Source organism: Gorilla gorilla, chromosome 7 (genome assembly GCF_029281585.2).
Source record: "Gorilla gorilla gorilla isolate KB3781 chromosome 7, NHGRI_mGorGor1-v2.1_pri, whole genome shotgun sequence".
NCBI classification, from domain to species: domain Eukaryota; kingdom Metazoa; phylum Chordata; class Mammalia; order Primates; family Hominidae; genus Gorilla; species Gorilla gorilla.
Window position 1 is genome coordinate 46,672,447 of NC_073231.2, and position 17,055 is coordinate 46,689,501.

The 17,055-nt window shown below is 38.3% G+C and overlaps 1 protein-coding gene across 20 annotated transcripts in view; it reads left to right on the forward strand.

Annotated features, from left to right (window-relative positions):
* Window positions 1-17,055, forward strand: part of STAU2 (staufen double-stranded RNA binding protein 2) — a 330,469-nt gene that overhangs the window by 43,728 nt on the left and 269,686 nt on the right. For 17 of the 20 annotated variants that reach the window (XM_055349014.2, XM_055349018.2, XM_055349013.2 and 14 more), the window contains one exon: window positions 14,050-14,209. The exons of the other annotated variants lie outside the window; for them this stretch is intronic. In XM_055349014.2, coding sequence (XP_055204989.2) covers window positions 14,050-14,209 — 160 coding nt within the window. The remainder of the gene's footprint in view (window positions 1-14,049; window positions 14,210-17,055) is intronic. 20 annotated transcript variants of the gene reach the window in all.

Below are 17,055 nucleotides of genomic sequence, written 5' to 3' on the forward strand. Positions count from 1 at the left end.
TTCATGAGAAATCCACCCCCATGATTCAGTCCCCAGACCCCACCTCCAACATTGGGGATTACAATCCAACATGAAATTTGGGTGGGGACACGGATCCAAACCATATCAGACATATATTACCTTTTCTCTTTATTTTATTTTCTCTTTCTTTGGTAATAAGAGTGCCAGGAACATATAGCAGGTGCATGTTTAACTTTTTAAGACATTGCCAAATTTTTTGCAAAAGTAGTTGTACCATTTTACATTCCCCTCAGCGGTGTATGAGAATTCTAGTTTTTCTGCCCCCTTGCCTACAGGTTATATAGTCAGCCTTTCTAATTTTAGCCATTCTAATAGGTATGTGGTGGAATCTCACTGTGGTTTCAGTTTGCACTTCCGTAGTGACTGATAATGCTGGCCATCTTTTTGTGTGTTTGTCATCAGTGTATACCTTTAGTGAAGTGTCTGTTCAGATCTTTGCCCATTATTTTTTATTGGGTTTGTTTTATTGTTCAGTTTTGAGAAGTTCTTTATTCTGTTGTTTGGTGCATATGTTTATAATTGTTTTATCTTCTTGATGAATTAACCCTTTTATCAATAATAATAATCTTTGTCTCTTTTTTAATTAAAAATTATTTTTAATTTTTGTGGGTACATAGTAGGTATATATATTTATGAGGTATATATATTTATGAAGTACATGAGATATTTTGGTATACCCAATGCATACAACGTATTTGGTATGTTGCATGTACCAAAATATCTATGTGAAGACAAAGAACAAACATTTCCATTGTCCCACAAAATTTTCTCATTCCTTGTTGTAATCATCTCTCTTTGTACCTGAGACCCCAGGCAGCTACTAATCTTTTTTTCACATAGATTAGACACGCAATGCATAATAATTACATAATGGAAATTGGGTATCCAAAGCCTCAAGCATTTATCCTTTGTGTTACAAACAATCTAGTTATACTCTTTTAGTTATTTTAAAGTGTAAAATTAAATTATTATTGACTGTAGTCCCCCTGTGTGCTGTCAAATACTAGGTCTTATCCGTTCTAACTAATTTTTTTTTGGTACCCATTAACCATCTTCCCATCCCCTCAACCTTCCTGGTACCTTTCCCAATCTCTAGTAACCATCCTTCTATTCTCTATCTCTGTGAATTCAATTGTTTTGATTTTTAGACCTCACAAATAAGTGAGCACATGCAATGTTTGTCTCTCTGTACCTGGCTTATTTCACTTAACATAGTGACCTCCAGTTCTATCCATGTTATTGCAAATGACAGGATCTCATTCTTTTTTATGGCTGAATAGTACTCCATTGTGTATAAATACCACTCTTTATCCATTCATCTATTGATGGACACTTAGGTTGATTCGAAATCTTAGCTATTGTAAGCACTCCTAAAAAACATGGGAGTATAGATATCTTTTCAACATACTGATTTCTTTTCTTTTGGGAATATACCCAGCAGTGGGATTGCTGGATTGTATGGTAGTTCTATTTTTAGTTTTTTGAGGAACCTCCAAACTGTTCTCCATAGTGGTTGTACTAATTTACATTCTTGCTAACAACGTATGAGGGTACCCTTTTCTCCACAACCTTGCCAGCATTTATTATTGCCTGACTTTTGGATTAAAGCCATTTTAACTTGAGCAAGATGATATCTCAGTGTAGTTTTGATTTGCATTTCTCTGATGATCAGTGATGTTGAGCACCTTTTCATATACCTGTTTGTTGTTTAAATTGGATTATTAGATTTTTTTCCTATAGAGTTATTTGAGCTTCTTATATATTTTGATTATTAATACCTTGTCAGATGGATAGTTTGCACATATTTCTCTCCCATTCTGTGGGTTGTTTCTTCACTTTGTTGACTGTTTCCTTTGCTGTGCAGAAGGTTTTTAACTTGATGTGATCCCATTTGTCCATTGTTGCTTTGGTTGCCTGTGCTTGTGGGGTATTACTCAAGAAATGTTTGCCCACTCCAGCATCCTGAAAATTTTCCTTAATGTCATCTTGTAATAGTTTCATAGTTTGAGGTCTTAGATTTAAGTCTTTAATCCATTTTGATTTGATTTTTTTGTGTATGGCAATAGATAGGGGTCTAGTTTCATTTTTCTGCATATGGATATCTAGCTTTCCCAGTACCATTTATTGAAGAGACTGTCTTTTCCCCAGTGTATGTTCTTGACACTATTGTCAAAAATGAGTTCATCGTAGGTGTGTGGATTTGTTTCTGGATTCTCTCTTCTGTTCCATTGGTCTGTGTGTTTATTTTTATGTAGTACCATGTTATTTTGGTTTCTATAGCTCTGTAGTGTAATTTGAAGTCAGATAATGTGGTCCCTCCAGTTATGTTCTTTTTGCTCAGGATAGCTTTGGCTATTCTGGTTCTTTTGTGATTCCATATAAATTTTAGAATTGTTTTTCCTATTTCTCTGAAGAATGTCATTGATATTTTGATAGGGAATGTGTTGAGTCTGTAGGTTGCTTTGATTCTTCCAATTTATTTTTTCATGTCCTCTTCAGTTTCTTTTATCAGTGTTTTATAGTTTTCATTGTAGAGATCATTCACCTCCTTGGTTGAGTTAATTCCTAGGTATTAAATTTTATTTAAGGCTATTATAAATGGGATTACTTTTTTTATTTCTTTTTCAGATTGTTCACTGTTGGCATATAGAAATGCTACTGATTTAGTATATTTATTTTGTAACCTGCAACTTTACTATATTTGTTTATCTGTTCTAATAGTTTTTTGTTGGAGTCTTTAGGTTTTTTTAAATATAAGATCATATCATCTGCAAATTGATAATTTGACTTCTTCTTTTCCAATTTGGATGCCCTTTCTTTCTTTCTCTTGCCTGATTGCTCTAGCTAGTACTTTCAGTATTATGTTGAATAACAGTGGTGAAAGTGGACATCTTTGTTGTGTTACAGACCTAAGAGGAAAGGCTTTCAGTTTTTCCCCATTCATTATGATACTAGTTGTGGATCTGTCATATATGGCTTTTATTATGTTCAGGCATGTTCCTTTTATACCCAGTTATTTGAGGGTTTTTATCACAAAGTGATGTTGAACTTTATCAGATGCTTTTTTGGCATCAATTGAAATGTATGGTTTTTGTCCTTCATTTTGTTGATGTGATGTGTCACATTGATTGGTTTGTGTGTGTTGAGCCATCCTTGCATCACTGTGATAAATCCCACTTGGTCATGATGAGTGATCTTTTAAATGTATTGTTGGATTAGGTTTGCTAGTATTTTGTTGAGGGTTTTTGCATCAATATTCATCAGAGGTATTGGTCTGTAGGTTTCTTTTTTTTTTTTTGATGTATGTTTGGTTTTTGGTATCAGGATAATACTGGCCTCACAGAATGAGTTTGGAAGCATTCTGTCCTCCTCTATTTTTCAGAATAGTTTGAGTAGGATTGGTATTAGTTCCACTTTAAATATTTGGTAGAATTCAGCAGTAAAGCTGTTGGGTCCCAGCCTTTTCTTTACTGGGAAGCTTTTCATTACTGCTTTGATCTCCTCACTTGTTATTGGTCTGCTCAGGTTTTGGATTTCTTCTGGGTTCAATCTTTGTAGGGTGTATGTGTCTAGGAATTTGTCTGTTTCTTCAAGATTTTTCAGTTTTTTGGCATATAGTTGCTCACAGTAGTTGCTAACGATCCTTTGAATTTCTGTTGTATCCATTGTAATGTCTCCTTTTTCATCTCTGGTTTTATTTACTTGGGCCTTCTTTCTTTTTTCCTTAGTCTGGCTAAATTGTTTGTCAATTTTGTTTATCTTCTCAAACACCAACTTTTTGTTCTATTGATCTTGTATAATTTTTTCATTTCAAATTCATTTATTTCTGCTCTGATCTTTATTATTTCTTCTACTAATTTTGAGTTTAGTTTGCTCTTATTTTTCTAGTTCTTTAAGGTGCATTGTTAGATTGTTTGTTTGAAATTTTTCCACTTTTTTGATGTAGGTGTGTATAGCTATAAGCCTCCCTCTGAGTACTGCTTTTGCTGTATGCCATAGGCTTTGGTTTACCATTCGTTTCAAGGAATTTTTCAATTCTCTTCTTAATTTCTTCATCGAAATGGTCATTCAGGAGCATATTGTTTAATTCTCATGTGTTTGTGTAGTTTCCAAAATTCCTCTTGTTATTGATTTGTAGTTTTATTCCATTGTGGTCAGTGAAGATGCTTGATATTATTTTAGGTTTTCTTTCTTTTTTCTTTTTCTCTCTCTCTTTTTTTTTTTTTAAATGTTTTAAGGCTCGTTTTGTGACCTACCGTGGTTTATCCTTGAGAATGATCCATGTGTCGAGGAGAAAAATGTGTATTCTGCAGCCATTGGATGAAATGTGTAAATATCTACTAGATCCATTTTGTCTATAGTGCAGAATAACTCTGATGTTTCTTTGTTGATTTTCTTTCTGGGAGATCTGTGCAATGCTGAAAGCGGGGTGTTGAAGTCTCCAGCTGTTATTGTGTTGGGGTCTATCTTTCTCTTTAGCTGTAATAATATTTGCTTTATCTATCTGAGTGCTCCAGTGTTGGTTGTGTATATATTTACAATTATTATATCCTCTTGCTGAATTGACCCCTTTATCATTATATAATGACCTTTTTTGTCTCTCCTTACAGTTTTTGTCTTGAAATCTGTACTACTTTTTCTGATATGAGTATAGCTGTGTCTGCTCTTTTTTGGTTTCCGTTGCCATGGAATATGTTTCTCCATCCCTCTCTTTTCTGTCTGTGTGTGTCTTCATTGGTGGGGTGTGTTTAGATCATTGGATCTTGTTTGTTTCTCCATTCAGCCACTCTATGTCATTTGACTGGGGAATTTAGTTCATTTACATTCAGTGTTATTATTGCTAAATAGGAACTTTCTCCTGCCATTTTGTTATTTGTTTTCTGGTGGTTTTCAGTCTTTTCTTCCTTCTTTCCTTTCTTCCTGTCTTCCTTTTAGTGAAAGTGATTTTCTGTGGTGGTATGCTTTAATTTCTTGCTTTTTATTTTTTTGTGTATCTGTTGTATGTTTTTTGATTTGAGGTTACTATGAGGCTTGCAAATACTATCTTTTTTACATTAATTTTCTTTTTTTGAGACAGAGTATTGCTCTGTCTCTCAGGCTGGAGTACAGTGGCGTGATCTTGGCTCACTGCACTCTCTGCCTCCCAGGTTCAAGCGATTCTCATGCCTCAGCCTCCCAAGTAGCTGGGATTACATGTGTGTACCACCACACCTGGCTAATTTTTGTATTTTTAGTAGAGATGGGGTTTCACCGTGATGGCAAGGCTGGTCTCAAACTTCTGACCTCAAGCAGTCTACCTGCCTCGGCCTCCCAAAGTACTGGGATTACAAGTGTGAGCCACTGCGCCGGTGCAAATACTAATACTTATAACGCATTATTTTAAACTGATGACAGCTTAACACAATTGCAGAAACAAACTTGCAAAAAGAAAGTTAATTAAAACTCTACACTTTAACTTTGTCCCCCCTGCCAGCTTTTTAACTTTTTGTTGTTTCTCTTTGTCTTATTACACTATTTCTTGAAAAGTTGTTGTAGCTATTATTTTTGATTGGTTCATTATTTAGTCTTTCTACTTCAGTTAAGAGTAGTTTATACACCACAGGTACAGTGTTATACTCTTCTGTATTTTTCTGTATGCTTACCATTACCAGTGCATTTTGTACCTTCAGATGATTTCTTCTTTCATTAATATCCTTTTCTTTCAGATTGAAGAACTCCCTTCAGGATTTCTTGTAGAACAAGTCTGGTGTTGATGAAATCCTTCGACTTTTGTTTGTCTGGGAAAGACTTTATCTCTCCTTCATACTTAAAGGATATTTTCACCAGATATACTATTCTAGGTGAAAGTTTTTTTCCCTCAGCACTTAAAATATGTCTTGCCACGCTCTCCTCACCTTTAAGGTTTCCACTGAAAAGTCTGCTGCCAATTAGCTGGGTATGGTGGTGCACGCCTGTAATCTCAGCTACTCAGGAGGCTGAGGCAGGATAATTGCCTGAACCTGGGAGGTGGAGGTTGCAGTGAGGCAAGATCACATCACTGCATTCCAGCCTGGGTGACAGAGTGAGACTCTGTTTCAAAACAAAACAAAACAAAACAACAAAAGTCTGCTGCCAGTTGTATTGGAGCTCCATTGTATGTTATTTATTTCTTTTTTTCTGGCTGTTTTTAGGATCCTTTCTTTATCTTTGACCTTTGGGAATTTGATTCTTAAATGCTTTAAGGTAGTCATCACTGGGTTAAATCTGCTTGGTGTTCTATAACCTTCTTGTATTTGAATGTTGTTATCTTTCTCGTTTGGGAAATTCTCTGTTATTATCCCTTTGAATAAACTTTCTACTGTTATCTCTTTTTCTACCTTTTCTTTAAGGCCAGTAAGTCTTAGGTTTGCCCCTTTGAGGCTATTTTCTAGATGTTTTTGGTGTGCCTCATTGCTTTTTAATTTTTTTCTTTTGTCTTTTCTAACTGTAATTTCAAATAGCCTGTCTTCAAGCTCATTAATTCTTCTTAATCAGTTCTGTTGTTAAGAGACTTTGATGTAGTCCTCATCATGTCAGTTGCATTTTTAAACTCTGGAATATCAGCTTGATTCTTTTTAATTTTGATCTCTTGGTTAAATTTATCTGATAAGAATTCCAAATTCCCTTTCTGTGTTGTCTTGAATTTCTTTGAGTTTCCTCAAAACAGCTATTTTGAATTCTCTGCCTGAAAGGTCATGTATCTCTGTTTTTCCAGGATTGATCCCTTGGGCTTTATATTAGTTCATTTGGTTAGGTCATGTTTTCCTGAATGGTGTCGATGGTTGTAGATACTTGTTGGTGTCTGGGCTTTAAACAGTTAGGTATTTATTGTAGTCTTCAGAGTCTGAGCTTGTTTATGCCTGTCCTTGGGAAGGCTTTCCCAGGAATTTGAAGGGACGTGGGCCCCAAGCCCAACAATGCTGTGGCTTTTGGAGACTTGTTAGAGGTACAGCCTTGGCAGCCTTGGATAAGATCTGGAAGAATTCTCAGGATTACCAGGCAGAGATTGTTGTTCTTTTTCTTTACTTTCTCCCAAACAAATGGAGTGCTAAGCCACTTGGAATTGGGGGTGTGGTGATGCAGGCACCTCTGTGGTCATCATCCCTGGGATTGCTCTGGGTCAGACCTGAAGCCAGCACAGCACTGGCCTTGCCCAAGGCCCTTCCTTTCAGGGTGGCGGGTTTTTCCCTGGGTTCCAGGTGTGTCCAGAGATGCTGTCTGAGAGCCAGGGGTTGGAGTCAAAAACCTTAGCAATTTACCTGATGTTTTCTTCTGTTGTGGCTAAGCTGGCACTCAGTCCATAATACAAAATCCCTCCCACTCTTCCCTCCCCTTTCCACAGGCAGAGGAACCTCTCCTTGTGTGGCCACCAACACCACCACTGGTCCATGGGCTCATTCTTCAGGGCAGTGGGCTCCCTGAAGTAGATCCGGAAATGCTGTCCAGCGTAGGTGTGGACTCGGGGACCCCAAGAGCCTGCTTTTTGCTCTTCCCGCTGTGGCTGAGCTGGTACCTAGGGCACAAGACAATGTTCCCTTTACTTTTCTGTCTGCTTTTCTTAAACAGGAGTCTTTCACAATAGCCACCACAGCTGGGAATGTGCTGGGTCACCCCTGAAGCCAGCACATGTCAGAGCCCAGGGCCCACTGCATACTCCTTGGGTATCAGTGGTGATTATTCAGGACCCATTGGTTCTTTGGTCAGCAGGTAATGAATCCTGCCAGGATTGAGTCTTTACCTTCAAGGCAGTGGGTTCCTTTCTGGCCCAGGGTGTGTCTACAAATGTTATCTTGGAGCTAGGGCCTGGAATGGGGGCCTCACGGCTCTGCCTGGTGCCTTATCCTATGGTGGCTTAGCTGATATCCAAAATGCAAGACAAAGTTCTCTTTTTTCTTCACTCTCCTCTCCTTAAGCAGAAGGAAGTAGACACTTTCATTGCTACAAGTTGCACTTCCTGGGGTTAGGGGAGGGATGGCATAAGCACTCCCTTAGCCATTCCAGCTGGTGTCTCCCTAGGTTGCGTGCCATCCTAGTTCACTGGCTCTAAGCCCAGCCTCACACTAGGAGTTGCCTAGGAAGTACAGTCTTGTGTCCTAGACTGCCTTTCAGATTTATCTAGGACCCCGGAGCACTTCAGCCTGTGGTGGCAAGTCTTGCCAAGAAATTCAAGTTCCAACTGCTGTGATGGGCAATTCCCCTCCAGCTAGTGCTGGTCCAAATCCTCCCTCCCTGTGCAGGTGCTGGCTGAGTCCAGCACATTTTCATTGTCTGCTGTGACAGGGCAGCACTGAGTTTAATGTACTGTTTTCCAATAGCTGTGCTCTCCTGCCTCAAAGTGTACAGATTTTCTCTCCACGCCACATGGCTGCTGCTGGGAGTGTGGGAGAGGGTTGATGTTGGTGATTCAAGACTCTCCTACCCTCCTCAGTGCCTCTTTTGGCGATAAGTTAAAGCCAGACACTGTGATTGTTCACCTGATTTTTGTTTCTTGTAACGGTGCTTTTTTGTGTCCATAGTTGTTAAAATTTGGTGTTCCACTGGGGGTGATGAATGATATATAGGCTTCTGTTCCACCATCTTGCTCTACCCTCCTCTGTAATTTTACTCTACCCTCTTCTGTAACTTTACCCAATGAACATACTTTGTGTGTGGTCTGAATTCTTTGTATTTATTGAGACTTATTTTATGGCCCAGAATATGGTCTGTCTTGGTAAATGTCCTGTGGACAATTGAGAACAAGTGTATATTCTGCTTTTCTTGTTTGTAGTATTCTAACAGTGTTGATAAGATTGTGTTGGCTGATAGTGTTGTTCAACTGTACTATATTCTTGGTGATTTTTTTTGCTTGTTATATCAGTTTTTGATAAGGAGTATTGAATCTGACTTTAATTGTCAATTTTATAGTTTAAGTTTTGTCAGTTTTTGCTTCATTTATTTAAGCTGTGTTATTAGGTGCCTAAATGTTTAGGATATCAATGTCTTCTTAATTGCTTTCTTTATTCATATGAAATGACCTTCGTTACCACTGGTAATAGTCTTTACTCTGGAATCCACTTAGTCTGATGTTAATATAGCCATTCTAATTTCTCCTTGATTTATGTCAGTATATGTTTTTCTCTTATTACTTTAAAACTATATGTGTTTTTATATTTGAAGTACAGTTTTTGTAGGTAGCATGTAGTTTGATTTTGCATTTTTATCTAGTTTGACAATCTCAGACTTTCAAGTGGGGGTGTTTACACCATTTTGTTCTAATTTTCACAACTAACCATGTGTTCTTATTAGCCTCATTTCACTAAAGAGGTGAGAAGCTGAGAGTTAGAAAGAATAATTAACTTCCCAGTGTTGTACATAGTAAATGGTGAAGCCATGGCTTAAATTCATAAACAGTGTGTCTCCAGCATTCCGTCTTAAAACTACTACACTTTTTACTGTAGTAGGAATCTTAAGAGAGGTTGTAGAAAAGCATAGGATTGCCTTGGAAATACTTACATTTTACAGAATGTTCATGTTGATGATTTTACAGAATGTTCATGTCGATGGTGGTAAGAATGGTAGTTTGAATGGGAAAGTCATATTAAGGGAACTGCTTTAAGATAGTAAAAAGAAATTTTTTTCTATACTTCCAACACTTTTTTTTTAAATTAAAAAATTTGTTTCCGAGTTAGGGTCTTGCTGTGTTGCCTAGGCTGGAGTGCAGTTGTGCAGTCATAGCTCACTGCAGCGTTCATCTCCTGGGCTCAAGGGATCCCCCTGCTTCAGCCTCCTCAGTAGCTGGGACTATAGGTGTGCATCACCATGCCTGGATAATTTTTTACATTTGTAGTAGTGCTGAGGTCTCCCTGTGTTGCCCAGGCTGGTCTCGAACTTCTGAGCTCAAGTGATCCTCCCACCTTGGCCTCCCAAAGTGGTGGGATTCCAGGCATAAGCCACCACACCTGGCTGTAGCACTTCATTTCTGACACTAAATATGTGGGGTTTTTTCCCACGCCAGCGAATTCTGCAGTTGTCCCCATACATTGACTGGATGTCCTACTGTTTAACTAAATTCTGACACTAACTGCCCATGGTTAGTGCAGACCCTGCAGGTTAAGGGCTCAGTCCCACAACACTGCTCTCACCTCACATGACAGTCACAAATCTGGGTCTTCTAAACTTGTGACCAACTGGCTATAAACCGGGGGTTCTCAGCACCCTCTTCTCAGGTTCCATAATTTGTTAAAACAGCTCACAAGACTCAGGGGAACACATACTTATATTTACTAGTTTATTATAAAGGATATTCTAAAGTATATAGGTGAACAGCCAGATAAAGAGTACATAGGAGGGCCGGCGCGGTGGCTCACGCCTGTAATCCCAGCACTTTGGGAGGCTGAGGTGGGTGGATCACGAGGTCAAGAGTTCGAGACCAGCCTGGCCAACATGGTGAAACCCCGTCTCTACTAAAAATACAAAAATTAGCCCGGCATGGTGGCTTGTGCCTGTGATGCCAGCTACTTGGGGGGCTGAGGTAGGAGAATCACTTGAACTTGGGAGGCGGAGGTTGCAATGAGCCGAGATTGTGCCACTGCACTCCAGCCTTGGCGACAGAGCAAGACTCCATCTCCGGGGGAAAAAAAAAAAAAAGAAGTACATAGGATGAAGTGTGTGAGAAGGGAAATGGAGCTTCCAAGCCCTGTCTGGGTGTGCCACCCTGCAGCACCTCAGTGTGTTCACCAGCCTGCAAGCTTTTTGTACCCTATCTTTTAGGGATATTTATGGAGGCTCCGTCACATAGGCATGATCGATTATTAACTCAGTCTCCAGCCCCTCTTTCCTCCATGGTGGATAGGAATGGGATGGGGCTAAAAATGAAGTTTCTAACCATGGGTTAGTTTTTCTGGTGACTGGCCCTCAGACTAGCTCTCTATCCAGGGGCCTGCCAAGAGTTGGCTCATTAGAATAAAAATTTCCTATCACCTAGGAAATTCCAAGGAATTTAAGAGCTCTGTGTTAGAAATTGGGATCAAAGACCAAATATTAGAACAAAAATGCTCCTAGTTCTCCTGTCCTTCCGGAAATTACAAGGTTTTGGGAGCTCTGTGTTAGGAACCAGGGCCGGAGACCAAATACATATTTCTTATATACCACAGGTGGTGTTGTGGTAGTTTAGGGGAGAGATACTGATATTGTCCACATATCATTGGTACATGTATATATCTTAGTATAAAGACATTGGTGCATGTATATATCTTAGTGTAAAGAGAGGAGGCCAGGTCTGAAAAACATTTAAGTTGAATCAGTAGTTGTTAATTGCAAGCAGGAGAGAAGGGAAGACCTCTCAAAGGTGTCTGGCTCATGAGATTGGGAAAATGGTGACATCTGGATGATTAGGAGGCAGGAAAGATTAGAGATAGGAGCTAAATGAAGTATACTGAGTCTGAGTTTATAGAAACCTTAGACTAAGGAGGTGACAATATAAATTACAACGAAGAGTTATGAGATGTTAAATAAGCCGTAGGAAGGCAAGAATAAACGAAACTAATGAGGTTTGAACCTGAACTGTTGGGAGATAATGGATTAAACGTTTTGGGGTATGAACTGATTTGGAGGGGGTAGAGTGGAGGAGGCAGTGTTTTGTTTGACCTTTTACCTCTCGAGTTTGTGGAAATACCAAGTAGACAGTTAGATTTATGTGATTGTTGTTTAGGAGAGGTCAGGTCTGGAGACATGCAGAGTAAATTTAATATGCTTTCCTGATGCAATCAGGAATCTCAAGGTCATTTATGTGGGTATTTCTGTTTTCAAGCATATGAGCTATATGCAAGATTATGTATATTATATATATCATGTGAAACCTTTAAACTTTCTTACTTTGTGGCAAAGTTCTTTGTTAAATACCAAAATTTGAAGAAAAACAAAGAGCTAGTCATTGAAAAATCATTCTGAAACCAGAGAGAGTATTAAAGATACATTTTAGGTATATATTTTAAACTGAATTAGAATAAAAGAAAATTTAATCACTTTAAACAGGTATGTTTATGTTGTGAATTTCAAATGACAAATCCCAATTCTCTATTTTGATTAAAAATCTACAGAAAAAATGGAAAGAGTGGTGTAATAGACACTCATGTATGGTTTAGATTCACCGATCGTTTATTTATTTGCCACATTACTTTATTTCTTGCTCCCTCTATATTGACATATACTTTTTCCTTGAACAATTTGAAAGTAAATTTCAGCTACCATGACACTTCACTCTTAAATACTTACATATCTATCTTGTAAGACTAAAGACGTTCTTCATAACCACAATACTGTTAATCACACAAGAAATTTAATCCTGGCTAAACCTATTACTTAATGTATAGTTCATAGTCACATTTCCCCAGTTGTCCTCTGAATGTCCTTTATAGCTTTTTTTCCCCTTCCCATTTTAGATATAATGAAGGATCATGCATGGTATTTATCATGTCTTTTCATGTCTCTTTTCTTTTCCCTTTTTTCTTTTTTTTTTTAAGACAGAGTCTCGCTCTGTCACCCAGGCTGGAGTGCAGTGGCGCAATCTCGGCTTACTGCAAGCTCCGCCTCCCGGGTTCACGCCATTCTCCTGCCTCAGCCTCCCGAGTAGCTGGGACAACAGGCGCCTGCCACCACGTCTGGCTAATTTTTCTGTATTTTTAGTAGGGACGGGGTTTCACTGTGTTAGCCAGGATGGTCTCGATCTCCTGACCTTGTGATCCGCCCATCTCAGCCTCCCAGAGTGCTGGGATTACAGGCGTGAGCTACTGTGCACGGCCTTTGTGTCTCTTTAGTGTCCTCCCTGCATTCTTTTTTTTTTTTTCCTTTTATGACATTGACATTTTTGGAGCCTAGGCCATTTGTTTTATAGAATGTCCCGTAATCTAGATCTCTCTGGTTGTTTCCCTATGATTAGATTCAGATTAAACATTTTTGGCCAAGAATAGTACATGGTTGTTGATATGTACTTCTCACTGGATTGTATCAGGGGGCACATGACGTCAATTTGTATGATTATTGGTGATGCTAACTTACTGAAGGTATTTTCTATCTGATCTCCTTTCTGCAATAATATATATTTTTTGTAATAAGTAATTTTAAGTTAATACTTAGTATTCCTAGAAAGTAATATGCAGTCTGGAGTGAAACCAATTATGCGCATATCATGTAACTTGATTCTGAATTTTAAAGGTGAAGAATAGGTTTGGGGGCTCATATGGAAATACAGTGAGAATGGAATTCAGGGCATGTTAGTGGAAGGATGTGTGTGAGATGAGGATGCACAGGTAGAGCCTTTGTGCCATGCTAAAACAGGAACAGTTGAAGAGTTTTAACCTGATGTTGACTGGGGTAATGAAATTGGATTTGTGTTTTAGAAAGATAGTTTTAGCAGTGATCAGCTGGAAGAATATTATGTCCAAGCTAAAGATGATGAAAGGCTGGATCCAGTTGGCAGAGAGAGGAAGAAGATTTGAGAAATATTTATGATGTTAAAATGGACAGAATTTAGTGATTGGCTCAATGTTTGTTGTGGAGATTCAGAGTTTTTTGGTAGTATAATATTTAATAGAATTGCCTGACTCATTGTCTAGATTGTGCTAAATGTAACATTCAAGGAATTAGATTTTATAAAAGTATTATAGACACATGGTCTTTTGGTTTCTCTTACAGTTTCTCTTATTATTTCTACTTATTCTGCTTTTCTGAGGACCATTTGAATGACATTAACATTGTGATTCCATTTAGAGGAAAGATTGCTTCTTGATTTATTCTACCCAGAATGTACACCTAGATCTGCTACTAAGCTTTTGGATAGGATAGAACAGAATTTGGTACTCTCTTAAAATTTCTTCACTAGGTAGAGTAAGATTTTGTTGCAAATGATCTGTAGGTAAGGTCACCTCTAGCTCTAAAATTCTGATTCTATGATGTTTATTTTTCTCTCAGACAGCCAATTTTATTTCTTGGAAAAGTCTTAATGTTTTCTTTGTCTATTTATGTTTTTCTAAGATGTTCTCAGTGCAGCTGAGTCTTGGTGAGCAGACATGGGAATCCGAAGGCAGCAGTATAAAGAAGGCTCAACAGGCTGTTGCCAATAAAGCTTTGACTGAATCTACGCTTCCCAAACCAGTTCAGAAGCCACCCAAAAGTAATGTTAACAATAACCCAGGTATGGCAGTGACTCCTTCTGTTATGTTGTCTGCTATGTGTGTTCTGCTTGTTGTATGTTTCATTTATAGTAGGCTAGTAACAGAGTGAGCAAGTATTAATAGTACACATATGCCCATACCTACACACACACACACACACAAACACACACGGCAGCATAAAAATAACTGAAGGAGGCTTGATGCGTTGGCTCACGCCTGTAATCTCAGCACTTTGGGAGGCCTAGGCGGGTGGATCGTGTTAGGTAATGAGTTCGAGACCATCCTGGCCAACATGGTGAAACCCTGTCTCTACTAAAAATATAAAAAATTAGCCAGGTGCCTATAATCCCAGCTACCCAGGAGGCTGAGGCAGGAGAATTGCTTGAATCTGGGAGATGGAGGTTGCAGTGAGCCAAGATCGCGCCATTGCACTCCAGCCTGGGCAACAAGAGCGAAACTCCCTCTCAAAAAAAAAAAAAAAAAAAAGAAGGTGAGAGGATAAAGAAAGTAATTGTAATTGTTTTTAAAATTTGCTTTAGTGGATACTATAAAAGTGCATCGTTTACTTTTTTAATGTTGGCAAAAACATATTTGGATACAAAGCACAGAAAATTTGACTGAGTTTTTTTTTTAAAGTAAAGATAGTAGGCCGGGCGCGGTGGCTCAACGCCTGTCATCCCAGCACTCTGGGAGGCCGAGGCAGATGGATCACAAGGTCAGGAGATTGAGACCATCCTGGCTAACACAGTGAAACCCTGTCTCTACTAAAAAAATACAAAAAAATTAGCTGGACATGGTGGCGGGTGCCTGTAGTCCTAGCTACTCAGGAGGCTGAGGCAGGAGAATGGCGTGAACCCGGGAGGCGGAGGTTGCAGTGCGCCAAGATCGTGCCACTGCACTCCAGCCTGGGCGACAGAGTGAGACTCCGTCTCAAAAAACAAACAAACAAAAATGATAGTGGCCTGGTGCAGTGGCTCCTACCTGTAATCCTAGCACTTTGGGAGGCCTGGGTAAGAGGATTGCTTGAACCCAAGAATTTGAGAGCAGCCTGGGCAATATAGCAAGACCTTGTTTCTACCCCTGCAAAAAAAAAATTACAAAAAATGATTAATTTCTCTTTTTAAATATATAGTTTAAATATATAGTTATATATATAAAAAACTATATATTTTATATATTATATAATTATATATAATTTTATATATTATATAATTATATATAATTTATTTTATATATTATATATTATATATAATATATTTATATATAATATATTTATATATTATATATTTATATGTTATATATTTATATATTATATATTATATATTTATACATTATATAAATTATAAATATAAATATAAATTTTTATAAATATAAATTAATAGAAATATAAATTAATTTATATTTAAATTAATTTATATTTAAATTTATATTTAAATTAAAAATTATATAATATATTATATATATTATATAATTATACATAATAATTATATAAATATAATTTATATAAATTTATATAATATATAAAACTATATATTTATATATAGCCTGGCCAGCATGGTGAAACCCCGTCTCTACTAAAAATACAAAAATTGGCCGGGCATGGTGGCGTGTGCCTGTAGTCCCCACTACTTAGGAGGTTGAGGCAGGAGAATTGCTTGAACCTGGTAGGCGGAGGTTGCAGTGAGCCGAGATCATGCCAGTACACTCCAGCCTGGGTGACAGAGCAAGACTCTGTCTCAAAAGAAAAAAAAAAAAAGAAAGAAACCCCATCACAAATTCCGCAAACCACCTGCATGTAAAATACTGCTAAGTAAATTACTGTTCTAATTTTAAGCTCCTAAGAATAATTTTAAAGAGTTGTTCTAATTGCATACAATACCAACAACATTATATGTCATTATCTTTTTTTTTTATTTCAATAGTTTTTGGGGAACAGGTGGTATTCGGTTACACTGATAAATTCTTCCGTGATGATTTCTGAGATTTTGTTGCACCCATCACCCATGCAGTGTATGCTGTACCCAATGTGTAGTCTTTACCCCTCATTCCCCTCCCAACCTTCTCCCAGAGTCCCCAAAGTCCGTTGTATTTTTTTTTTTTTTTTTTTTTTGAGATGGAGTCTCGCTCTGTCACCAGGGTGGAGTGCAGTGGTGCAATCTCGGCTCACTGTAACCTCCGCCTCCCGGGTTCAAGCAGTTCTTCTCCCTCAGCCTCCCAAGTAGCTGGGACTACAGGCATGTGCCACCACGCCTGACTAATTTTTTGTATTTTTAGGGGTTTCACTGTGTTAGCCAGGATGGTCTCGATCTCCTGACCTCATGATCTGCCCACCCCGGCCTCCCAAAGTGCTGGGATTACAGGTGTGAGCCACTGTGCCCGGCCTAATTTTTTTGTATTTTTAGTAGAGACAGGGTTTCACCATGTTAGCCAGGATGGTCTCCATCTCCTGACTTCGTGATCCACCCGCTTCGGCCTCCCAAAGTGTTGGGATTACAGGCGTGAGCCACCGCGCCCGGCCCATTGTATCATTCTCAATGCCTTTGTGTCCTTATAGCTTACCTCCCATTTATGAGAACATACTACATTTGGTTTTCCATTCCTGTGTTACTTTACTTAGAATAGTGGTCTCCAACTCCATCCAGTTAGCTGTAAATGCCATTATTTCATTCCTTTTTATGGCTGAGTAGTATTCTATGGTATATATGTACACCACATTTTCTTTATCCGTTCGTTGATTGGTGGGCATTTGGGCTGGTTTTATGTTTTTGCAGTTGTGAATTGTGCTGCTATAAACATGTGTATACAACTTTCTCTTTCATATAATAACTTATTTTCCTCTGGGTAGATACCCAGTAGTGGGATTGCT